This window comes from Aulonocara stuartgranti, assembly GCF_965226115.1.
Source record: "Aulonocara stuartgranti genome assembly, chromosome: 12".
Classification (NCBI taxonomy): Eukaryota; Metazoa; Chordata; class Actinopteri; order Cichliformes; family Cichlidae; genus Aulonocara; species Aulonocara stuartgranti.
Window position 1 is genome coordinate 460001 of NC_138948.1, and position 25702 is coordinate 485702.

The window sequence follows — 25702 nt, forward strand, 5'->3', positions numbered from 1 at the left end:
GAGCTACAACCCACAGAGACGTGTTTATACCCCACAGACGGACAGCATTATGTCTATTTTTTTATGTTTTATGGACAACAGATGGAAATATAATAATCTGGTATGTTTACATACATTGTAATTTTTTTTACATGTATGTTCATTAACATGCACTGTCCTAAATAAAAATAAAATAAAATCTGATTGGCTCCTTGTATCCATAATCAGTAAGTAATGTGTTTCATCATCAGAGCTGCTCCTGCTGATCGTTATTGATCAGTTTTGGTTTCATTGAACAGATCATCTGCAGCGCCCCTGTCGTCCCACCGGGGAACTGCAAACTGCTGCAGGTAGTACAGGACGTCAGGCCTGGTTCTTTCACAGTAAAAGTACAGCAGTCTGAACGTGTTGTTAAATATACGTAAAAATCCTGACACAAATCCAAAAATCTGAATCTGTGACAAGAAAAGTCTGTAAACTGACAATGACAGCGAGGCAAGCAAAGGTAAGAAGCAGAGCACGTGTCACTTCCTGTCATGTCTGCAGCTCGTTGTTTCCACTAATGTGTCGTTTGCTCAGTTGAAGAAAACCCAGCGTTGAGAGGCAAAGTCACACCTGGACAGGTGCCTCAGAGAAATCAGCAGGGGGCGATATAACCCCAACCCAGCCTGCAGTAATACTGGCCAATCAGAAGCCTGAAAAAGAAGCTCAGCGTGCACACCTTTGATCACACAAAATCTGTTCTAGTTCATTGTCAGAAAGCTAGCCTGGGTTTACCACCCACAGAGGTGCGAACAGCGCCTCCAGTGGGTTTTAGTCTCTGCAGCAATCCCTGCGAGCGCCCCCTACTCCAGTCGGACACGTTATGAGACAACACTGATGATCAAACCTGAAAATCTGTACCAGGTAAATGATCTGACAGAAGAACAAGCAGAGTATCGTTAATCTGGTGATTTGTGACCGAGTGCTATAATACAGATTTGAATGGCAGACAATGACTTTGTCTGAGCGCTCAGAGCTGCTGTCATAGGTGACGGCTGCAAGACTTTAGAGACTCTATCCATGGAAACATTACAGCTTCCTGTCCCGCCCAATGAAGGAGACATGAAATCAGATCAGAGAGAATGAATGTGATTGGTTGATCAGGTGTTCAGGTGTGTGTTCTGTGTTTGCAGCAGTAGGTAAGAATCCTCCCCTGCATCAGCATGGCAATGTGAACATGAATACACATGCAGTGAGACCTGCTAGAGCTATAAAGCTGGCCTTCACCTGACCAGGTGATGTGCTCAGCATCCGTTACCATGGGGATTTAGCAGGTGAAGAGCGAACACTCGCTGGCGTTAATCAACTTTCAGGACTCCGGGTCAGAACTTACAAACCTGTCTGGCTGGGGTTTTATTGTGAAGGGCTGCACCGGAAGTGTGTGGTTGCGAGCGTGCTTGGAGCCTCCCTGCAGCGGAGCAGAGAGGAGGAGGAGGAGAACGAGCTGAAGGTCACAGCTGGAGCAGCATCATCAGCATCGATCGATCCTGTGATCGATCATCGGCCGCTGATCGGTCACAGCAGCAGCGAGACACACCAGCAGCCTCCGCCTGTCTCCGCCCGCCTCTCCGCCATGGGGAACCGGGGGATGGAGGAGCTGATCCCGCTGGTGAACCGGCTGCAGGATGCCTTCTCCGCCATCGGCCAGAACTCCAGCCTCGACCTGCCGCAGATCGCGGTGGTGGGCGGTCAGAGCGCCGGCAAGAGCTCGGTGCTCGAGAACTTCGTGGGCAAGTGAGTCCCCCTGTGTGTGTGTGTGTGCGTGTGTACCTGTTTAGACATCTTTGTGGGTACTAAAAATGGGAACGTTCCTGTGCTTGTTATGGTTCGGTAAGCAGCTGGGAAAGCTTAGAGGCTCTCATTAAGATATGAAAAAGAGAATGCGTGTGTGCCCACCTGTCTGTTTGAGCTGGGGGTGGAGATTCTTCTTCTTCTGTTCAGCCCTTTAAAACACATTCAGGTGGAGGTGTGACATTTGGTTGGAGGTGGAGTGATGTTCAGGTGGAGGTGTCACGGCGGTGGAGCAGAGTTACCGACCCGCTCATGAGCTGGTAAATGGACTGATTCTTACACAGCGCTTTTCTACGCTCAAACATGCTACACCCCCCCATCCCTCCACCAACACCCGTGCAACCACACAAGCACTTTCTTCTATGCTTTAGGTGCTAACTAGGTAACATTCGCTCTGATGGATGCATCGCAGACATACTTGTGGTTAGTATCTTGGTAAATGGCCTGTATTTATATAGCGCTTTACACATCCACCCATTCACACACACATCCACACACTGGTGATGGCAGCTACATTGTAGCCACAGCCACCCTGGGGCGCACTGACAGAGGCGAGGCTGCCGGACACTGGCGCCACCGGGCCCTCTGACCACCACCAGTAGGCAACGGGTGAAGTGTCTTGCCCAAGGACACAACGACTAAGACTGTCCAAGCCGGGGCTCGAACTGGCAACTTTCCGATTACAAGGCGAACTCCCAACTCTTGAGCCACGATCGCCCCGTATCTTGCCCGAAGATATTTGGCTGGCAGACTGGGGGAGCCTGGGATCGAACCACCAACCTTCTGATCAGTAGATGACCTGCTCTACCTTCACCTCATCATCTGCAGGATGTGTTTGTCTGTGGCGCTGATCCCAGATCACGACTCACAGAGATTATATAATTTGTCTGGCCCGAGAGCGCCTAAAGATCCCACAGCAGGACCTGGAAAACTGGAGGAAAGACATCTGGAATGCCCTGATTACCCTGTTGCTAAGAAGGTGGAAAGAGATGAATGGAAAGCCCAGAGCGTGTGAGAGGCGACAGTAATATTTCAGAAAACACTTCCTGAGATAAAATTCTGACCTACCTAAAAAGAAAAACGTCAGAAATGAGCCATGCCTCTGTTCCCAACACTCTGTTTGGCACACTTTTTCTACTCCTGCTCTGCGTGATGTCACAGAGGCTATGTCGTCATATGTCTTGATGCATCTCAATCATCCAGGGAAGTAAATCTCCAAAAGCTGATTCTGTTCATCTGGACGTAGCGTTTTGTGGGAGAAACGTTTTGTCATCATCCAGGTGACGTCTTCAGTCTCAGCTGACTGCAGGTTTCAATCTTATATACAGGACATTTGCATAATGACTGAAACCAGCCCACTGAAGGAACAATGGGCTGGGAGGTCAGTTCCTTAATCATAATTATGCAAATTCCATGACCATTGATCACCGTTGGTGTTCCAGGGTAGGATCACAAAGCCCTCTTTTCCACTTCTTCCATGTACAAATTGGCCACGATGGGTGAAACTGGGGAGCCCACGGCACACCCATGTTTCTGCCTGTAGAACTGAGCCTTGTATGTGAAGTAGGTGGAGTGAAGACACAGTTCAAACACACTTGGTGGATGCTGAGAGTGGTCCTGCTGCTGAGGTTGGGGTCATCCTGTAATCTCTTACGGACTAACTCCAACGCTTCTGTGAATGGGATGCAAGTGAAGAGAGATGTAACATAACGAACTGACCTCCCAGCCCATTGTTTCTTCAGTGGGCTGGTTTCAGTCATTATGCAAACGTCCTGTTTATAAGATTGGGGAAACCTGCAGTCAGCTGAGACTGAAGAAGGCACTTGTAAGCTGCAGAGGAGGAGGTGGCAGCAGGGTGGAGGATCTGTGCATATAGAAACTGTGTGTGTCTCTGAGGTCTGTAGTTTGAGTCCTGCTGGAAGATGGCATGTGATTGGCTGAATATTTTTATCTTCACTCTGAGAATGGGTGGGGGGTGGGGGTGTCTCTGTCTGCATCTCTGCTCTTATTGGTTGCTTCAGGTCACATGAGTCAGGAGGCTTTTGGTCAGGGCAGCATCGTATGACAATATCAGCGTGATGTGTGTGAGCTGACTGCAGAGGACTCACACTGCAGCACACAGACACACACACACACAGACACGCACACACACACAGACACACACACAGACACACACACACAGACACACACACACACAGACACGCACACACACACAGACACACACACACACAGACACGCACACACACACACACACACACACACACACACACACACACACACAGACACACACAGACACACACACACACACAGACACACACACACACAGACACACACAGACACACAGACACACACACAGACACATACACACGCACACACACAGACACGCACACACACACAGACACACACACACACAGACACACACACACACACGCACACACACACACACACACACACAGACACACACACACACAGACACACACAGACACACACACACACACACACACACAGACACACACACACACACGCACACACACACAGACACACACACACACACACGCACACACACACAGACACGCACACACACACAGACACACACAGACACACAGACACACACACAGACACATACACACGCACACACACAGAGACACACACACTCACACTGTGAGGATGTCGTGACGATGCTTTTCTTCAAGCCTCTCGGAGGGATCCCATCACACAGCTCACAGTGTGTTTCATTGAATGCAGACTTGAGTGGGCCACAGTGGAACCATCTCTGTCCTGCCTCCTCTATAACACATTTCCTTCAGTTACGTAAGTGAAGGGGATGTGATGCAGCACGACAAAAGAAAACCATCCATCCCAGCGTAGCACCTCCCTCTCCCTGCCACCTCCGGGGTCCGTGAAGCCGCTTCCTGCGGGGCATCATCCAACTCGTGTGTTTGAACTCTCTTATGTCATTTAACCAGCACGTCCCTGACATCAACATGTCTTTTTCAAGGCAGAGCCAAGTTAGAAGGCACAGCATTACACTCTTCAGTCACAGACGTCTGTGTGAGCAGACCAGTGACTTCCCCTTTCTGTCACTGTTAACCAGTGAAACTGCACTTTAAACTCCAAGATATGAGAAAACGAAAGTAAATATTAGGGCTGGGCGATATATCGTGTTTTTAAATATATCGATATATTTTTTTTTATACGAGATGTGAGATGTGACAATATGTTACTGCGTTACGTTACAATTATAGTTGTGGAGCCGCAAGTTTGCCTCTCTTTCGTCCACTTTTGTCTCGACGCAACGTTACTCTGCCTTGCCTCTCCTTCACTGAACACAACTCCCCCATCACCTGCAGGTGTAATGCCTCCGGCTCTTCATAAATCACAGACGCTCAGAAAGGTTGGCTTTTCGTGGTTTATTCTGCAGAAGACATAAAAAACACTCAACATGTGTCTTCTGATGGTACCAGCAATTGTAGCTCCCTCACAGTGCAAACGCACCTTGTGTTGACAGACTTACAATTTGCTTCTTAATAAAGAAAAGTTGGAAAATAATCATTTCTCCCATTTTACAGTCTGTCACACTGAACTTGTATACAAAAAGAAATCTTATAACCCATAAAAATACATTTCACAACCGTATAAAACAAAATAACAGGATAACAGAAGTCTCAGTAAACAGTATCACCGGCTCAACATTTCCCTCTAGTGGACAAATTACGGTAGAGCACTACATTTTCGCATGCTTGAGCTTTACAGACAAAATGACCGTTAACAAGCTCACGTAGCTGCAGCAGACAAAACACACTCAACATGTGTCTTCTGAAGGTACCAGCAATTGTCCATCCATCCATCCATCTTCATCCGCTTTGTCCGGGGCCGGGTCGCGGGGGCAGCAGCCTAAGCAAAGAGGCCCAGACCTCCCTCTCCCCAGCCACCTCCTCCAGCTTATCCGGGGGAATACCAAGGCGTTCCCAGGCCAGCCGAGAGATATAATCTCTCCAGCGTGTCCTGGGTCTGCCCCGGGGCCTCCTCCCGGTGGGACATGCCTGGAACACCTCACCCAGGAGGCGCCCAGGGGGCATCCTTGTCAGATGCCCGAACCACCTCAGCTGGCTCCTTTCGATGTGGAGCAGCAGCTGCTCTACTCTGAGCCCCTCCCGGATGGCCGAACTTCTCACCCTATCTCTAAGGGAGAGGCCAGCCACCCTTCGGAGGAAGCTCATTTCTGCCGCTTGTATCCGCGATCTCGTTCTTTCGGTCACTACCCACAGCTCGTGGCCATAGGTGAGGGTAGGGACGTAGATCGACCGGTAAATTGAGAGCTTCGCTTTTACACTCAGCTCCCTCTTCACCACGACGGACCGGTGCAGCGTCCGCATTACTGCAGCCGCAACCCCAATCCGTCTGTCGATCTCCGGCTCCCTTCTCCCATCACTCGCGAACAAGACCCCGAGATACTTGAACTCCTCCACTTGGGGCAGGAACTCATCCCCGACCCGGAGTGGGCACTCCACCCTTTTCCGGCTGAGAACCATGGCCTCAGATTTGGAGGTGCTGATCCTCATTCCTGCTGCTTCACACTCGGCTGCGAACCGTTCCAGTGCGAGCTGGAGGCCCTCACCCGATGAAGCCAACAGAACCACATCATCTGCAAAAATCAGAGATGAGATTCTGAGGCCACCAAAGCGAAAGCCCTCCGCCACTTGGCTGCGCCTAGAAATCCTGTCCATATAAATTATGAACAGAACCGGAGACAAAGGGCAGCCCTGGCGGAGCCCATCACCCACCGGGAACGAGTCCGACTTATTGCCGGCAATACGAACCAAGCTCTTGCAACGGTTGTATAGGGATCGAATGGCCCGTAGCAATGGGCCAGACACCCCATATTCCCGCAACACCTCCCACAGGACACCCCGAGGGACACGGTCGAATGCCTTCTCCAAGTCCACAAAACACATGTAGACTGGTTGGGCAAACTCCCATGCACCCTCAAGTATCCTCGAGAGGATAAAGAGCTGGTCCAGTGTTCCGCGACCAGGACGAAAACCGCATTGTTCCTCCTGTATCCGAGGTTCGACTAACGGACAAACTCTCCTTTCCAGCACCCTGGCATAGACTTTCCCAGGGAGGCTGAGGAGTGTGATCCCCCTGTAGTTGGAACACACCCTCCGGTCCCCTTTCTTAAAGATGGGGACCACCACCCCGGTCTGCCAGTCCACAGGTACTGCCCCTGATCTCCACGCAACATTGCAGAGGCGTGTCAACCAGGACAGCCCTACAACGTCCAGAGCCTTCAGGAACTCGGGGCGGACCTCATCAACACCAGGGGCTCTGCCACCAAGGAGTTGTTTAACTGCCTCAGTGACCTCGCCCCCGGAAATTGGCGGGTCATTCCCCTCATCCCCAGACTCTGCTTCCTCCTCGGAAGACGTGTCAGTGGGATTAAGGAGGTCCTCGAAGTATTCCTTCCACCGCCTGACAATTTTCTCAGTCGACGTCAGCAGCGCTCCGCCAGCACTATACACAGTGCAGGTAGAGCACCGCTTTCCCCTCCTGAGACGTCTGACGGTTTGCCAGAATCTCTTCGAGGCAGTCCGAAAGTCTTTTTCCATGGCCTCTCCGAACTCCTCCCACACCCGAGTTTTTGCTTCAACCACTGCCCGAGCCGCATTCCGCTTGGCCTGTCGATACCTGTCGGCTGCCTCCGAAGTCCCACAGGCTAACCAAGCCCGATAGGACTCCTTCTTCAGCCTGGTGGCTCCCTTCACCTCTGGTGTCCACCATTTGGTTCGGGGATTACCACCACGGCAGGCACCAACCACCTTGCGGCCGCAGCTCAATGCAGCAGCTTCGGCAATGGAGACGCTGAACATGGTCCATTCGGACTCAATGTCCCCAGTCTCCCTCGGAATGCTGTTGAAGCTCTGCCGGAGGTGTGCGTTGAAGATCTCGCGGACTGGGGCCTCTGCTAGACATTCCCAGCACACCCTCACTACGCGTTTAGGTGCACCAGGTCTGTCCAGCGTCCTCCCCCGCCACCTGATCCAACTCACCACCAGGTGGTGATCAGTTGACAGCTCAGCCCCTCTCTTTACCCGAGTGTCCAGAACATGTGGTCGCAGGTCTGCTGATACGATTACAAAATCGATCATCGACCTACGGCCTAGAGCGTCCTGGTGCCACGTGCACTCATGGACACTCTTATGTTCAAACAGGGTGTTCGTTATGGCCAAACTGTGATTAGCACAGAAGTCCAATAACAGAGCACCGCTCGGGTTCAGATCAGGGAGGCCGTTCCTCCCAATTACGCCCCTCCAGGTCTCGCTGTCGTTACCCACGTGAGCATTGAAGTCTCCCAGCAGGACAACAGAGTCTCCAGGTGGAGCACCCTCCAGCACCCCCCCCCCCCCCCCAGGGACTCTAAGAAGGCTGGGTACTCTGAACTGCCACTCGGCGCATAAGCGCAGATGACAGTCAGGACCTGTTCCCCGACCCTAAGGCGCAGGGAACAAACCCTCTCGTCCACCGGGAAAAACCCCAACGTACCGGCAGCAAGCCGAGGAGATATTAGGATACCCACCCCAGCCCGCCGCCTCTCACCAGGGGCAACTCCAGACTGAGACAGAGTCCAGCCCCTCTCCAGGAGACTGGTTCCAGAGCCCAAGCCATGTGTAGAGGTGAGCCCGACTATATCTAGCCGGTACCTGAATCATTTCTTCAACAGATTTGACTCAGCCATGAGGCAGTCTGCAACATCGGCTGCAGACTCACCCACCCCCACTGCTGCTGTTCCACCTCAGACACTTCACACCTCCTCTATTCACCCTGCTCACTCCCCCCCACCCCCAACAACAGCATCCAATACACACTCAACACAAGGCTCCAGCCTGTCTCTCTCAACCACCCAGGTTAGGAGGGAACTGAGGAGGATTAATGGCAAGAAGGCAGCGGGTCCAGATGGCATCAGCTCGAGGGTCGTCAGGTCCTGCGCGGACCAACTGTGTGGGGTGATGGAGCACCTCTTCAACCTGAGCCTGAGGTTGGGAAGAGTCCCACAGCTCTGGAAAACCTCCTGTGTTGTACCAGTGCCAAAGACTTCACGCCCCAAGGACCTCAACAGCTACAGGCCGGTGGCTCTGACATCCCACCTGATGAAGACCCTGGAGCGGTTGGTCCTGGCTCAGCTTCGGCGCCTAATAAACTCATCACTGGACCCACTTCAGTTTGCCTACCAGCCTGGCATTGGAGCGGATGATGCCGTCATTCACCTCCTACATCGTTCCCTCGCTCACCTGGAGACCGCTGGAAGCACTGTGAGAATCATGTTCTTTGATTTCTCCAGTGCCTTCAACACCATTCTTCCCTCGGTTCTAAAGGACAAGCTGGTGAACTCTGGAGTGGACCATCACCTCACTACCTGGATCCTGGACTACCTCACCAACCGACCACAGTATGTGAGGACTCAGGGCTGTGTGTCGGACAGGGTCGTCTGCAGTACGGGGGCCCCACAGGGAACGGTTCTGGCTCCGTTCCTCTTCACCATCTACACTGCAGACTTCTCCCACAATTCCACCCAGTGCTTCCTGCAGAAGTTCTCTGATGACTCTGCAATAGTCGGCCTCATCACTGATGGGGACGACAAGGAGTACAGAGGTCTGACCCAAGACTTTGTGGACTGGTGCCAGCTGAACTACCTCCAGATCAACGCCAGTAAAACCAAGGAACTGGTGGTAGACTTCCGCAGGCACAAGCATTCTCCACTGCAACCACTGAACATCCAAGGTATGGACATTGAGGCTGTGGACAGCTACAGGTACCTTGGTGTTCATCTGAACAATAGACTGGACTGGACTCATAACTCAGACGCCCTCTACAGGAAAGGGCAGAGCAGGCTGTACCTGCTGCGGAGACTCAGGTCGTTTGGAGTGGAGAGCCCACTCCTGAAGAAATTCTATGACTCTGTTGTGGCTTCTGCTATCTTTTATGGCGTGGTCTGCTGGGGCGGCAGCATAAGATAAGATAAGATAAGATAAGATAACCTTTATTAGTCCCACACGTGGGAAATTTGTTTTGTCACAGCAGGAAGTGGACAGTGCAAAAGTTATGACGCAAAAATTAGAATACAATAAGAATAAATACAGTACACAGCTGTACAGAATAGAATAAAATAATATACTATATACAGTAGAATAAAATAGAATAAAAATATACAATAAGATAAAAATAGAATACGAATGCTATATACAACTGAGTAAAAATACAACGATGCCAGAAAAGATTATTGCACTTAGTGTTATTGCACATGTGTGGATGTGTGTGTTTGTTCAGTTAAAGCATCTCTGCTGGGGACAGGAAGAGACTGAACAGGGTGATCCGAAGGGCCAGCTCTGTTCTAGGATGCCCTCTGGACCCAGTGGAGGTGGTGAGTGACAGGAGAACGGCGGCTAAGCTGTCATCCCTGATGGACAACATCTCCCACCCCATGCAGCAGACTGTGACAGCACTGAGCAGCTCCTTCAGTGGGAGACTGCGGCATCCACGGTGTGGGACGGAGAGATTTCGCAGGTCTTTCCTCCCCACTGCTGTCAGACTCCATAATAAAGACTTTAACTGATCAAGCACACACATCCATACATATGCAATAATACTAAGTGCAATAATCCTTTCTGTCATCGTTGTATTTTTACTCAGTTGTATATAGTATTTGTATTTGTATTCTATTTTTATCTTATTGTATATTTATTTTATTTTATTCTACTGTATATAGTATTTTATTTTATTCTATTCTGTACAGTTGTGTACTGTATTTATTCTTATTGTATTCTAATTTTTGCCTCATAACTTTTGCACTGTCCACTTCCTGCTGTGACAAAACAAATTTCCCACGTGTGGGACTAATAAAGGTTATCTTATCTTATCTTACCTCTCAACCTCACGCACTAACTCAGGCTCCTTCCCACCAGAGAGGTGACATTCCATGTCCCTATTGCCAGTCTTGGCAGCCGGGGGTCAGTCCGCCAGGGCCTCCGCTCCTGGCCGCCACCCGGCACACAATGCACCCGACCCCTATGGCGCCTCCTGCGGGTGGTGGGCCTGCGGGAGGATGGGCCCATGTCTCCTCTTCGGGCTGTGCCCGGCCGGGCCCCATGGACTAAGGCCTGGCCACCAGATGCTCGCCCTCGGGCACCCTCCCCGGGCCTGGCTCCAGGGCGGGGCCCCGGTAACCCTATCCCGGGCAGGGTAAACTGTTCCCTCGGTGTCCTTTTCATAAGGGTCTTATGAATCGCTCTTTGTCTGGTCCCTCACCAGCAATTGTAGCTCCTGCAATGTAAAGCAAACGTCACAAAAAAGCGCAGAAAAACAGTAAGTCCAGCTATGCGCAGCAACCACTAGGGGGCCGGCAAAAGCTTACTGCAAAAGAGCATAGATACGGCAGAAACACTGTTTAACAGCAACCAACCTTTGTTTCAGTTACACAGTAGCGTTCTAACATCAATACAAATCTATATACACCAACATGTACAACCTATGTAACAACATTTACACCAGAAACCATAAAGATGCCAGAGCCTTTCATTACAGAACTTACCCTCACAGTGCAAATGGGCCTTGTGAGGAACAGAAGCCTTAGAAGCTTCTAAACGCCAGAGCGAGATCCGGTTGAAGGATTTTCAAAATAAAATACAACAAAGATGATAAAATTCACACTTAAAATAATAATTAAGACCAGGTAAGTACATGTTTTTCCAGATGTATTTTTAACTCTGTTATACTCAGCCCCACTGAATTTGATCAAATTTGAGCCTCAGGTACCAAAGGCACCCACACTGGTACACACCAACCAAACAGAGGTCAAAAATCACAAACACCAACTAAACGTATCCCTAAGGATGAAGTGGGATTGGAGCAGCGCTAAACTCCCAACCCAGCAACTGGCAGCAGAGTGCCCGAAATACACCCTACCAATAACCCTTTACAAGGTGTGTACCACGGCTCAACAGGGAAAAAAACAACAAAAATGCAGAGTACGTAACAGCAAGTACAAATCCCATCACTCAGGTAGACATATAAACAAAACATTTGGATCAGTCTATTCACTGGTTTGACAAGTCGCCCAAGTCTGGTTCTGATCTGGGAAGCATCCCCGGTTTGGCCATAGTCAACCTTTGGGGACTGAGCAATGGCATGAGCAACTATATCCACCGCTACCTCAGGTGTAGTAGAGCATACTTGTACACCCTCCCCACAGCTCGTAGCAATATTGACCTCTTGGGATGCCGTGCTAGAACCAGCTTGGTCAAAGTCCACTTCAACAGACAAGCCCGATGCGGCTGGCAGGACTGAATCCATGCTTGAAACATCAGTAACATCTCCCTGAGACCGGCTGGACTCCGTCAACTGCGACACCCATGCAATTGTCCTCTCTTCAGGGTCCAAAGGTTCAGAGACAACCTCCAGGTCAGCTGTCCCATCCATGGCATCGGGTGAGCAGTCACCATCAGCACCAACACAGCTCACAGCAGGGGCATTCAAATCTCCCTCCCTATACGCAGCCCACACCAGAGACTCTGAGGAGCTCACTTATCGATTGACTCTCAAAATTAGCACCCTGGTCGCTGTGCATCCTTTCCAGAAAGCCGAACACACAGAAGTACCTGTTCCAGAGAAGCCTTGCAAGCTGTTTAGCCGACTGGTCCTTGTATGGGAAGGCCTGCGCCCATCCAGTGAAGTGGTCTGTGATGACCAAGACGTCCACAGACTTGTGTGAAGCCTCAGCCGACCAAAAGTTGATGCAGACCAACTCCAACAGTCTGGACAAGGACATGCTGAGCAAAAGAGCACGACCCTCTGGTTAGATGGTCTTACTGACTACGCAGCGCTGGCATCCCCGTACATGGCCTCTCACGTCACGCCCAAGGTTCAACCAGAGAAATCTCTTTCTAGCCAGGTCTAAACTCCTGAACTGGCCCTGGTGACCAGCATCATCATGGATCCCTCTGAGGACCTCGGCCTTCAACGAGTCAGGAACCACGAACTGCAGTCGTCTGTTACCTGATATCTGGTCTCTGGAGACTCTGTACAACACACCGTTGTTGAGAACCAGTGGCTCAGGTATCTTTTAACAAGGACCGGGTCCCCTACCCGCTCTCTCCTTGAGGGTCTCCTGTGTCTCTCAACGTAGAAGACGACGTGGGAAAGCACGTATTCAATTGTATTCTATTGAATCTATTGTAAAAAAAAAAATCAAAACAAAAGAAAACATAAACTTTCTGTTATTTCATTCCTCGGGGAGTCTTTACAGTTAACAAACATCGAGCCCCTGGGCCGTATGTTTGACACCCCTGATATAGTGAGTGAAGAAGAAACACCCAGTGCATCATGGGAATCCCCCAGCAGCCTACACCTGGCAGCATAACTAAGGGAGGATTCAGGGTCACCTGATCCAAAAAGGAAAGTTTGAATCTTAAAAGCAGAGCTAGTGTCTGTCAGCAGCCAAGGTGCAAAATTAGAGAGGGCTAAAAAAGACCCAGTCAGAGAAGCTCAGATCATAGCAGCTGTTTGAAGATATTCAGAGTTCATATTTAAACTGAAGCGGTCCAGTGATGTGTGCAATGAGTTTGATGGGACATGTGAAGAGCTGTGATCTGCAGAGTCTGACAGAGGAGGCAGCGTGCACATCAATAATATCACTATAATCAAGGTTAAGAATATAACCTGTGCACGTTTTTACTAACTGCTGACTGGTAAACCAAAACTTTTCATAATAAAGTCAAATCTAAAGTTTGCACTCAGTGCTCCGTCTGAACTTTGTTGTCCAACCGAACACTCAAATATTTATAGGATTACACACTTTCAATACAATCTCCCAGTTTATAAAAAACAATCTGTGAGTGATTTCTGGAAAACAGGATGAATTTGGTTTTATTAGCATTAATAACTAACTTTAAGCTGCACAATAAAGTCTGCAGCCACTGCAATGCAGTTTAAAGCACCTCAACAGGATGATTCAGAGTCGAGTGAGTCGGCCTACGGTACAGCGTCATCTGCAGAAAGGTGCAGATTTATTATTAATACAAATATCAAATAAATCAGCGGCGTTGTTGGGCTCAGCCTGCCCTTGGTAGGGTCTCCCAAGGACAACTGGGCCTGGTTTAAGGCCAGAACGAGTGTGAATAACACGACCTCTGAAAAAGCACTTTGGTGGTACCAAAGACACGGCTCAGCCTGTCCTTCGCAAAGTCGATCAGACAGCCAGAGGCTTACAGACATCGTTCAGAATCTAATGATCAATAAAATTATGTACAGTCGTGTCCTTTGTTACTAGCTCGTATCTTTGTTCCTCCTCTCAGGGACTTCCTCCCTCGTGGATCCGGCATCGTCACTCGGCGTCCCCTCGTGCTGCAGCTCATCAACTGTCCCACAGGTGAGACTCACAGTGCAGAGACACGTGGTTCGTCCGTGCGGTGTCTGATCTGATCGTGTGATGTATATTGATCAGAGTATGCCGAGTTCCTGCACTGCAAAGGGAAGAAGTTCACGGACTTTGATGAAGTTCGTCAGGAGATTGAAGCTGAAACGGATCGAGTGACGGGGCAGAACAAAGGCATCAGTCCGGTCCCCATCAACCTCAGAGTCTACTCCCCCAATGGTAACACACACACACACACACACACACACATACACACCTGTCCTGGTCCTGACTCTGCTGTCTGTCCTCAGTCCTGAACCTGACTCTGGTGGATCTTCCTGGGATGACGAAGGTCGCAGTGGGCGACCAGCCACCCGACATCGAGCACCAGATCAGAGACATGATCATGCAGTTCGTTACTAAGGAAAACTGCCTCCTATTGGCTGTTTCCCCAGCCAACTCTGACCTTGCTAACTCTGACGCCCTGAAGATCGCTAAGGAGGTTGACCCACAAGGTAAGGCTCCTGACAGCTCCACCTGCATCTTTCACCTGTACTGTTCTTTCCTGGACTAAATAAAGTGTTTCGGTAATGTCGCGCAGGTCTGAGGACCATCGGGGTCATCACCAAACTGGATCTGATGGATGAAGGGACCGACGCCAGAGACATCCTGGAGAACAAACTGCTGCCGCTACGAAGAGGTACAGATGCATGACATTACACCAAACCCTCTCACTGGTTGGTGGTCAGCTGCCTGCTCAGTCAGATTTGAAGTCACCTCAAACACTTTCATTTCAAATTTCACTCAATGTGGAGGTGAAGAGACAGAACAGGCTACAGCTGAGCAGACAGAGACAATATGAGACTTTCACTGTGTCAGGTTACATCGGGGTCGTGAATCGCAGTCAGAAAGACATCGATGGGAAGAAAGACATCACCGCAGCCCTGCAGGCCGAGAGGAAGTTCTTCCTATCTCACCCAGCTTACCGTCACCTGGCAGACCGCATGGGCACCGCCTACCTGCAGAAGATTCTCAACCAGGTAAATGCACAAGATCTCTCCCAAGTCTTCTGACTGCAAGGATTTCAAATCTGTCTTTCCACAGGGCTGGGCAGTGAGTTCTGTTAGCTTAGCACAAACACTGGCACAGCTAAAGGTCCTCACTGTATAAATACTCTTTGAATTTCCCCAGAACATTTCCAAAACACTGTCTGATTTTTGAGGAAGTTATGAGGAGCAGGATTCTGGATTTAACAGGGAGCCAATGAAGGGACGGCGATACAGGAGAAATCTGCTCCCTGTCCCTGTCAGGACTCTTGCTGCAGCATTTTGGATTAACTGCAAATGGAAGAAAGCAGTCTTACATATTTGTTTAATATGTGCATTGAAGGACATGTCCTGGTCAGAAATGACTCCAAGGTTCCTCACAGCGTTACTGGAGGCCAAGGTAATGCCATCCAGAGTAAGAATCTGGTTAGATACCATATTTCTAAGATTTTCAGGGCCGAGTACAATAACCTCAGTTTGATCTGAATTAAGAAGCAGAAAGTTAGCGGCCATCCAGGTCTTTATGTCTTCAAGACATTCCTGCAGTTTAACTCATTGGTGTGTGTTATCTGGCTTCATGGACAGATAGAGCTGGGTGTCATCTGCATAGCAGTGTAAATGTATGCTATGTCTTCTAATGATGCTACCTAAGGGAAGCATGTATAATGTAAACAGAATTGGTCCTAGCACTGAACCCTGTGGAACTCCATAATTAACCTCAGTGTGTGAAGAGGACTCTCCATTTACATGCACAAACTGGAGTCTATTAGATAGATATGATACAAACCCCTGCCTTTAATTCCACCTATGTTCTGATGTCAGTGATAAATAACAGAGCACCTCTCTGCTACCTCCAGCAACTGACCAATCACATTCGGGACACGTTGCCGGCGTTGCGCAGTAAACTGCAGAGTCAGCTGCTTTCCATCGAGAAGGAGGTGGAGGAGTACAAGAACTTCAGACCGGATGACCCGAGCCGCAAGACCAAGGCTTTGCTGCAGTAAGGACCAGCACAGATATTCACCTACGGCTCTCTTTAACACGCAGTTACAACGATTCAACGTGTCAAGATTCAACATGCATCATGCCAAGCTATGCGTTTTCTCTACACTGGTAGAGTGTAGAGAAAACGCATAGCTTGGCATGAATGATTTCACAGCATATGTTTAAGGACTAATGAACACGTCTGAGTTTACTTTGGACACACAGGGTCTACAGTATACTTACAGACTCAAGTATACACATACACACTGATATTTGGTTATCTCTTAGCAAGTTGCTCATCAAGCAGACACTTTTGGTATCAACAGGCTACCAGATGATATTTGACATCTCTTCTTGGTAGAGTTCATTTAAACTTGGTTCCTTTACACAGCCGGCTTTTAAGGTCTCCCATTTTCAACAGGGTTGAAGTCAGTTAATGTTAGCCCGCTTTATCCATTCCAGATCTAGTGTTAATGTGTGTTTGTCCCCAACTGTGTCCACGTTTCAACCCTGTAGTTACTGATTGAAGGTTACTCCATTACTTGAACAAATTTGTGTAATGTACCACTGGCACCAAACAGCACGATGCTGCCTCCACTATGCGTGCTCGCTGCTGCAGTGCTCCTGCGTTTGAAAGCCTCAGCTTTACCTCTTGGACCGATTTTAGACCCCGAGTGACCCCGAGTGCATCAAACACATCCTTTTTATCACTAACGAGATGTTAACAAGCCTCGTCATGTAAAAAGATATCGCAGAACATCTGAGGAGCTTGGAAAGAAATTTTCTTCCGAGAAGCTTCTCCAGTTCCAGACCAAAGGGTGGAGAGTCCCAGATTTTAGCCCTATGGGAGTGTCCCTTAATGAGATCGTTGACAAAATATTGACCGTAGTGCCTCATCATATGAGGCAAGGTGTGAAAACAGGTGTGGGTCATTATCAGCAGAGGCTCCAGGTGAACCCACTGTGAAACCTAGCCCCACCCTATCATGTGACTCACTGAGGTCAGATGACCCAGGATGTGAGTGGGTGTGTGAAGGATCTCAAAACTGGATTATAGATGGCAGTTGGTGTCGTAAGCCCCGCCCTCTGTTCCAGGATGGTCGTTCACAGTGGAGTAAATCTGTGTCCACTGTGAACGACCATCTTTGAACATGCGATGAGGCACATGATCAATAGTGGGTCAACGACCCTCTTGGGTCCCATTAGGACTTGAATCTGGGACTCACCATCATTAGATTTATGAGACACTATATATGTAGAAGTCGTGCTCTGCAGTGAGTCCACCCTGGAAAAGGAAGAGTTCGAAGAACTCGTTAGAAACGCCCAAAACGACATTCCTGCCTGTGACGAGCGGAAATCTCTGACCACAGTTCTATGAAGGGAGCTGAAGGAGGGGCTGTGTTGGTAAGCTAGAGAGGACCAAGGGTCGAGGTGACAGTAGAGTCACGAGTGTGATTTCAGGTGAAGGGAGCACGACTAGATGAGCCTACAGGTGTGAGATCTAAGTGTCAGATGTCGGTTGGGTATAACCAGCGCTGTACATTCACGGCAGGATGGTGCAGCAGTTCGCTGTGGACTTTGAGAAGCGCATCGAAGGGTCCGGGGATCAGGTGGACACCTACGAGCTGTCGGGAGGGGCGAAGATCAACCGCATCTTCCACGAACGCTTCCCCTTCGAACTGGTCAAGGTAACCGTTCCGCTCAGGTGACATCATCGCACCATGTGCGACATCATGCCGGTTCAGTGTGCAGCAGGACTTCCTGTGGCAGGCGAGTGATGTCATAAATGTGTTTGTGCAGCTGGAGAGTGATGAGAAGACTCTTCGTAAGGAGATCAGCTACGCCATCAAGAACATCCACGGGATAAGGTGGGTTTGTTTCTAAAGTCCTGCCTGATTGTAATATCAAACCTCGGTAAAAAATCCCTGTTTATTCTGTCTGCAGTACCTCCACTGTACAGCAGGGGGTGCAGTGCGCATGCTACCTGTTCATTTATTTGGGTTTGAACATTTTCTCTCGGCACGTTCTTCCTGTTTATGGATCCAGATGTATTCATGGATTATTAGCTTGTCATCTTTGAGGGCGCTGCCACTCAAAGATGTCTTCATCCGCTGAATAATCGACATTAGAGTACGAGTTTCATCCATAAACATCTGCCAATGTTATCCTGGGAACGTGTGTGTGTGTGTGTGAGACGCTGTTACAGAGAAACAGTTACACTAACTGTGCTCAGACAGCAGACGTGCGTCCCTGCAGCTTACTGTAACAAGTGCTGCATAGCTTTGATCTTTTTTCTATTCAGTTCAATTTAATTTACACAGCGCCAAATCACAACAACAGTCGCCTCAAGGTGCTTTATATTGTACAGTATATCCTATAATAATAGCTAGGTTTCATTTGACGTAGACGTGACGTCGACGTAAAGCGCGAAATTTGACTGGCGGTCGGAAGTGAAAAAGATAAGCGCAAAATCACAGACAGACAGTACGCAAAATGCCTATGTCCTGTTGTGTTTACGGATGCTCCAGTAGGTCGACCAGAGAAACTGATAAACGGTATTTTAGGGTACCAAAAATAGCCCAACGAAGAGGAGAAAAATGGAAAATTCTAACCGAAAAACGTAGGAAAAAATGGATTTTAAATTTACGTTTACAGTCGGGAGGAGCAGAGTCTGCCAATGCCCGTGTCTGCAGCGACCACTTCGTCAGAGGTAATGTTATGTTTGCAAACGAACTTATTAGCATTAGGTTGTCGTTAAATTCTCGTTTACTTAGTGCTTTTAAGTTAGTAGTCTAATATTGACTTGATTGGGACTATAGGCTGCCCAAGTGCTTTGGATGACGAAGAGTCGGAGGACTGGGCTCCGACGGTCAATCTCGGCTACGAACGAAAACCCAGATCGGAATCAGTTCTCAAACGAGAGAAAAGAATGAAGCTTAAGGCAGAACAGCATCGATGTGCAGAGGCGATTTTGGATATGCAACAGACGGCTGAGAGCCCGGATTTGAGCCTAGTGACAGTGGAGAACAGGCTACTAACCCTGCCATACAATTGCAATGAGCTGCAATCACTTCTCCATCCTCCTTTGCAATTACCCAAGTCTTCAGAGGTGTCTCGTTAGACCGCTGAGAATGGTTTACCTTGAAACAAACAACTGTCACTCTAACGAAGTCCTAAGGATGTGGCATGTTTGTTGACGTTAAAGCCGCTACCGCTAACTGTTAGCGTGTTTAAGATAAAGCAATATAAGAACAAACACTCACCCTTGCAAACACCAAACTGTATCCATCACGGAGACGTTTTGTTCCAAGGTTGTGGACCCACCCGCTGACAAAAAAATTGTACGCCTCCAGACTCTTGAAAGCTTTCATTTGCTGCCTAGTGTAGTAAGAAGTCTGGAGGACCAAGTAGTTGGTGATATCCACAGCCTCGATAGTAGGCAAATCCTTTACTTCTGTGGTGTATTCGGACATTTTCAAAGAATACGGATCACGTCCGATATATTTTTTAACTATCTGTTTATATCTCTCCCGAGAAACGGGGTCTAAAGTTGCACAATAGCTGCTCTCCTGACTCTCCACAGTGTCCTCCATGTTTACTTCCGCCCTCCACTCAAAAATCGCGCTGCCTCCGCACGTCATCAGAACCACGTGACCGCAACCCAACTATAGATACAGAGAAAATCCCAACAATCATATGACCCCCTACGAGCAAGCACTTTGGCGACAGTGGGAAGGAAAAACTCCCTTTGAACAGGAAGAACCAGGCTCAGGGAGGGGCGGGGCCATCTGCTGTGATTGGTTGGGGTGAGAGAAGGAAGACAGGATAAAAGACATGCTGTGGAAGAGAGACAGAGGTTAATGAGTGTGTGTCGCTGCGCTCGCAGAATTCTAATCCTTTAATTGTCCCACAAAGGGGGAACTTTGGTTGTATCAGCAGCAAAAACACACAAACAGACTAGAAACAGAAACACAATTTTTACATATTTACATCTTGGACAATAGCAAAGCAGAGTACTGTACAGTTATTAAAATTAGAGTACAGATAAGTGGCAAACCTAGGTTGTAGTGTGAAATGGAAAACTGAATACAGGGGTGAGTGTGAATGCGCTCACCTGTGCGCTCACCTGTGCTCAGGACGGGTCTGTTCACCCCTGACATGGCATTCGAGACGATCGTGAAGCGTCTGATCGCTCAGCTCAAAGAGCCGTGTCAGAAATGTGTCGACATGGTGATCAGCGAGCTCGTCAACACCGTCAGGCAGTGCACACAGAAGGTACTACACATACTACGAGTACTATCATCGCACAGTACTAAGCGCTAATACACAGTACTGACTACAGTGACCTTTGACCTCCTCCTGCCTGCAGCTGGCTCAGTATCCGATGCTCAGAGAGGAGATGGAGAGGATCGTCACTCAGCACATCAGAGACCGAGAGAGCCGCTCCAAAGAGCAGGTTGGTCACATGACACCGTCGCCATCTTGGTATGATCCTGACCATCGCAGTTCAGGCACTGGAGAGTCGTGGCCTATTCCAGCTGTCATTGGGTGAGAGGCGGGGCTCACCTTAGCAGGTGGGCAGGCTGTGACAGGGCCGTCCTCTTCACCGCCACCAAGTCATAGAAGATTTGCAGGATACATGGACATCACCTGTGTCACATGCCGCTGATGGCTGTCCGTCTCCCTCCTCAGGTGATGCTGCTGATCGACATCGAGTTGGCCTACGTGAACACAAACCACGAGGACTTCATCGGCTTCGCAAAGTAAGACCCTTAAACCGACTTCCTGTCAGGCTCACCTGTATCCCTGATACACAGGTACAGGTGTGTCAGCTGTCTGATACACCACCTGAGCTGTGTGAACACTCACCTGGGGTGTGTGTGTGTGTGTGTGTGTGTGTGTGTGTGTGTGTGTGTGTGTGTCTGTGTGTCTGTGTGTGTGTGTGTGTGTGTGTGTGTGTCAGCGCTCAGCAGAAAAGCAGTCAGATGAACAAGAAGAAGGCAGCAGGAAACCAGGTGAGTGTGTGCAGGTATCCTGGGAAAGGAGGAGCAACACGATGAAGTGTGGGAGGACGCCATCTTTAACCTCTTTTTCTTCCTCTGTCTCCAACGCCTCTGTTGCCACGGCAACCAGGATGAGATCATGGTGAGTGTGTGTGTTCATGTGTAGCGTAATGGGAAGGGTGAGGGTGCACCTGTGTTGGAGCTGGTTTACTGGAAACACTGGTGTCATTGACCTGTGAAATGCAGGTTTAAAGCAACCTTTGACCTTTGATCTGGATTTGAATCCTCCTCCTGAGGTGGTTCGTGATGTTGGTCCAGGTGTTATTTGATCTTTACCTGATACCAAACGTCCAGGTTTCTGCGGAGACTGCAGCCCAACATCAGATGTTTTCACATTTTAGCGATTAGTGACATCATCAGCAGTCACATGTTTTACTGATGCCGTGCGCAGGTGATCCGTAAAGGCTGGCTCACCATCAACAACATCAGCATCATGAAGGGCGGAGCCAAAGAGTACTGGTTCGTCCTGACTGCTGAGACGCTGTCCTGGTACAAAGATGACGAGGTAACACACACTGGCACAGACACCTGCACAAACGCACACGCATGCTCACACCTGCACCGTGCAGCGCTGTGTGGCAGAGCATGTTTTTATGTACCAGCTGGTTTTGTTTGTGTGCAGAGCTTTGCCGGTGAGCCGTGCCATTACACATCAGACATGTATTTCAAAACTGTCACAATCTGCAGTACAAACCGCGGCTGGACGAGTCATTTCAACACCTCACAGTCTGCAGGAGGAAACCGTGACAAACACACACATGTAAACACGTTGTTGCTCATTTCCATCAGCAGGTTTTTTGATACCAAAGGAAGGTGTCACATGGATCCAGCACAAACCTTTTATTTCTATTTAAAGTTAAATCTAGTTAAATAAAGGTTTACTGAGAGGGCAGAAGCCCGAAAGGCTTTATGCTATTTATCTCACTGCTTTCATTGCACCTCCTACAGGAGAAAGAGAAGAAGTACATGCTGCCTGTAGACAACCTGAAACTGAAGGACATTGAGAAGAGCTTCATGTCCAGCAAACACATCTTCGCCCTGTTCAACACTGAGCACAGGTCAGTGTGATCAGCCACGTCCACACACTGAGAGGTGCTCCGAGCGTCCAGCTCCTACGCTAACGTTTAACAACGAGTTAGTTTCCATCTGAGTGTGATGTGCTGTGATCGAACCGAGAATGAAAGCGTGTGGTTAAAAATCTGAAGGTCAGCGAAGATGGAAACTAAACGGAGCGCCATTTGGACACACAGCGATGTGCCAGCTGCAGCGGCTCGAAACACATCAGCGCAGATGTTTCCGGTGAAGGAGGAGGATGTTAAACTGTTCTCAGTCAAAGTTTAGGCTCTCTGATGGCGCAGACAAACGCCGTCACGTGACAGGAAGTAGACATGGAAAATGGAGATTTGTTTTTCAGCAGCAGATGAGATATGTGTGTGTCGTTGGTTCTGATGATGATCCTGTGATTTGTGTCTGTAGGAACGTGTACAAGGACTACCGTCAGCTGGAGCTGGCCAGCGAGTCTCAGGACGAGGTCGACGGCTGGAAGGCGTCCTTCCTACGTGCTGGAGTGTACCCTGAACGCAGCGTGGTACGCCCAATTTGTACTGTGTTATAACAATATTATTACTGATGTTATTACTTATTACTGCAGTACAATTACATGTAAATACTTTATTCTGTCCTCTCCACACCCTCCATCAGGATAAAGAGAAGGTGAGTGTCTCATGATGCACTTCAGGTGGAGGTGGTGTGTGTGTGTTTAACGGTCAGCGTGTGCAGGTGGAGGTCGAGGAGTCGAGTGGCGACGGGCAGATCCACAGTCTGGACCCTCAGCTGGAGCGGCAGGTGGAGATCGTCAGGAACCTGGTGGACTCGTACCTTGCCATCATCCACCGTACCATCAGGGACCTGATCCCCAAGACCATCATGCACCTAATGGTCAACAATGTACGACACACACACACACACACACACACACACACACACACACACACACACACACACACACACACAGTGTCTATATATACACATTACACATGCATACACAAGCTGTGTAAACCAACTATAAATAACGAATCTAAACTTATATACATAAAATACAGAAATGAATGAGGTGGAATGAATACTACAAAATGTACATAAGGTGCAGCTGCAGTCTGGCAGGGGGAGCAGTGTGACAGGTCAACTGTTAAGAAGGGAGATGGCGAGGGGAAAGAAACTGTTCCTGTGTCGGGTGGTCCTGGTCTGCAGGCTTCTGTACCGTCTGCCAGAGGGCAGCAGATCAAAAAGTCTGTGTGCAGGGTGTGAGGGGTCTGCGATGATTTTCCCTGCCCGTTTCCTGGTTCTTGAGAGGTACAGATCCTGGATGGAGGGCAGGGGGGCGCTGCACAAGGCCGTACAGGAAGTCATATTGTGAGTCACGTGACCTCCTCTCTGCTCCTCAGACGAAGGACTTCATCCACGCTGACCTGCTGGCTCAGCTGTACTCTTGTGGAGACCAGAACACCCTGATGGAGGAGTCCCAGGAACAGGTGAGGCAGCAGGTGGAGGTGGGAGGGGCTCGGGTTTTAAGCCAATCAGACTCAGACCCTGCTTCTTCCTGCTCTCGTCCAGGCTCAGCACCGCGATGAGATGCTCAGGATGTACCACGCGCTGCGCGAGGGCCTCAGCATCATCGGTGACATCAGCACCTCCACCATCACCACTGCGATGCCTCCGCCTGTTGACGACTCGTGGCTGCAGGTGACGGGGATGCCGTCAGGACGCAGGTATGCCGCTAACAGATGGGCCGTGCTGCGTAACAGACCATGGGCGGCATCGCTGACACTCGGCTGGTCTCTGCAGGTCCCCCATGTCCAGTCCGACCCCCCAGCGCCGGGCCCCTCCTGGCCCTCCTCGTCCAGGTGGTCGTGCCGCCCCGGGTCCCCCCTCCCGTCCGGCGGTGTCACCTGATCCTGGACCCCCACCCTCTATTCCCTCACGACCCAACAGAGCGCCACCACCTGGAGTTCCCAGGTAACGCTCCTCCTAATCCATGTTTATAACAGGAAACCTGAGGTCACAGAGGTCAGGTGATCAGCAGCACGGTCACAGGCTCCTAGCGTGTGCTGAGTTCAAATGCAGTCAGGACAGGTGAGTTTCTGGAGGCAGACTGTACATAAAAGATGAAAGGAGCCTGTGATGTCACATGGTCTCTCACAGTAACGTCACAGCAGCAGTGTTATTGGCCATGTCATTAAAAAAGCTCCGGCAGCACGCACACGGTCCACAGGTCCAGTTCAGGGACATGAGCTGAGCTGAAGCCCAGCAGACAGCCATCAGCTGCAGCCACCTGTTTCATCATCCACCTGTCAGTCAAAGAGGCCACGCCCCTAATAATGAAAACTTTAATCCAGGTGCGTAATAACGCATCCTCCAATAAATGATCCACAGACACCAAACACGTAAAGTTTTACATGGAAATCTGTGGGACTGACTCACTGCTGCTTCGGCTGGATGGTGGAGGAACTGCAGGTGTTGGTTGACGGGTGTGTGTGACAGTGTAAGACGGTCTCGGCGTGCAGTGTACAGGAGCATCAAACAGATGACTGTATCCTGGAATGCTGTTTCTAAACTGTACCATGAACATCCAGATGTTTCCAGGGATTGTCATCAGTGTGTGCAGCTGGCTTCAGCAGAGCTACAGTAAAAGACATCAGTCGTTAAAAAGAGCATTACCTGTGAAAGTGTTTGAACCTGAAGCAGAGAGTTTGTGTTTGTGTGACCCGGATGATGTTTTATCAAAAACTAGCTGAGAGCAACTTTCTTCTTCGTTGGTACTGTAGAACAAAAAGCAGCGATCAACAAACAACCTGCACAGACATGAAAAAGAAAGACTGTCTTTCTTTCCTCAGACTCTCCGTCCTCACCTGTGTGTCTGTTAGCCCAGCATGAGGTCTGCGCACCTGCCCACTCCCACACAGCCCACGGAGCCATGTCTGTCTGTCCTCCTGTCTGTCTGTCCTCCTGTCTGTGCGTGTCTGTGTGTGTGTGTGTGTCTGTGTGTGTGTGTGTGTCTGTGTGTGTTTTCCTGTCTTTCTGTCCGTTCGTCTCTTGTGTTTGTGTGATCCTGTTCTAACAGTACCTTTCAGAGGTGTTTGACAGTTTCTTATGATTTTCTATGTTTTTGCATAAATTTGATGTAAAAAGGAAAATAACAAAGTAAACACATACGACAATAAGTGCCAGGACTCAGTCTATTCACACCTACAGGCCAGTGGACACTCTGTCAATGATGATCTGTTAGCTGTTTGACAACTACTCTTTCAAGGATGTTTGATATAAAGGAAGGTTGGAGATTGGCCTATAATTAGCTAAGACTGCTGGGTCTAGAGATGCTTTTTGAGTAAAGGT

General features: G+C 49.3%; 1 protein-coding gene across 2 annotated transcripts in view; it reads left to right on the forward strand.

The window, feature by feature from the left end:
- The first annotated feature begins 1126 nt into the window (after positions 1 to 1126).
- The window catches only part of LOC309718707 (dynamin-1-like), a 29578-nt gene continuing 5002 nt past the window's right edge, over positions 1127 to 25702 (forward strand). Inside the window, exons 1-22 of one of the 2 annotated variants that reach the window (XM_082554200.1) lie at positions 1127 to 1755; positions 14160 to 14233; positions 14309 to 14458; positions 14530 to 14733; positions 14820 to 14918; positions 15098 to 15258; positions 16122 to 16264; positions 17800 to 17935; positions 18048 to 18115; positions 20384 to 20522; positions 20617 to 20703; positions 20940 to 21010; positions 21211 to 21262; positions 21381 to 21392; positions 21702 to 21815; positions 22259 to 22368; positions 22787 to 22898; positions 23012 to 23023; positions 23090 to 23257; positions 23755 to 23841; positions 23924 to 24078; positions 24155 to 24325. In XM_082554200.1, coding sequence (XP_082410326.1) covers positions 1595 to 1755; positions 14160 to 14233; positions 14309 to 14458; positions 14530 to 14733; positions 14820 to 14918; positions 15098 to 15258; positions 16122 to 16264; positions 17800 to 17935; positions 18048 to 18115; positions 20384 to 20522; positions 20617 to 20703; positions 20940 to 21010; positions 21211 to 21262; positions 21381 to 21392; positions 21702 to 21815; positions 22259 to 22368; positions 22787 to 22898; positions 23012 to 23023; positions 23090 to 23257; positions 23755 to 23841; positions 23924 to 24078; positions 24155 to 24325 — 2486 coding nt within the window. In that variant the 5' untranslated portion in view covers positions 1127 to 1594. Of the gene's footprint in view, positions 1756 to 1989; positions 2073 to 14159; positions 14234 to 14308; positions 14459 to 14529; positions 14734 to 14819; positions 14919 to 15097; positions 15259 to 16121; positions 16265 to 17799; positions 17936 to 18047; positions 18116 to 20383; positions 20523 to 20616; positions 20704 to 20939; positions 21011 to 21210; positions 21263 to 21380; positions 21393 to 21701; positions 21816 to 22258; positions 22369 to 22786; positions 22899 to 23011; positions 23024 to 23089; positions 23258 to 23754; positions 23842 to 23923; positions 24079 to 24154; positions 24326 to 25702 lie in introns of those variants that run through there. The other variant, XM_082554201.1, reaches the window with a different exon arrangement.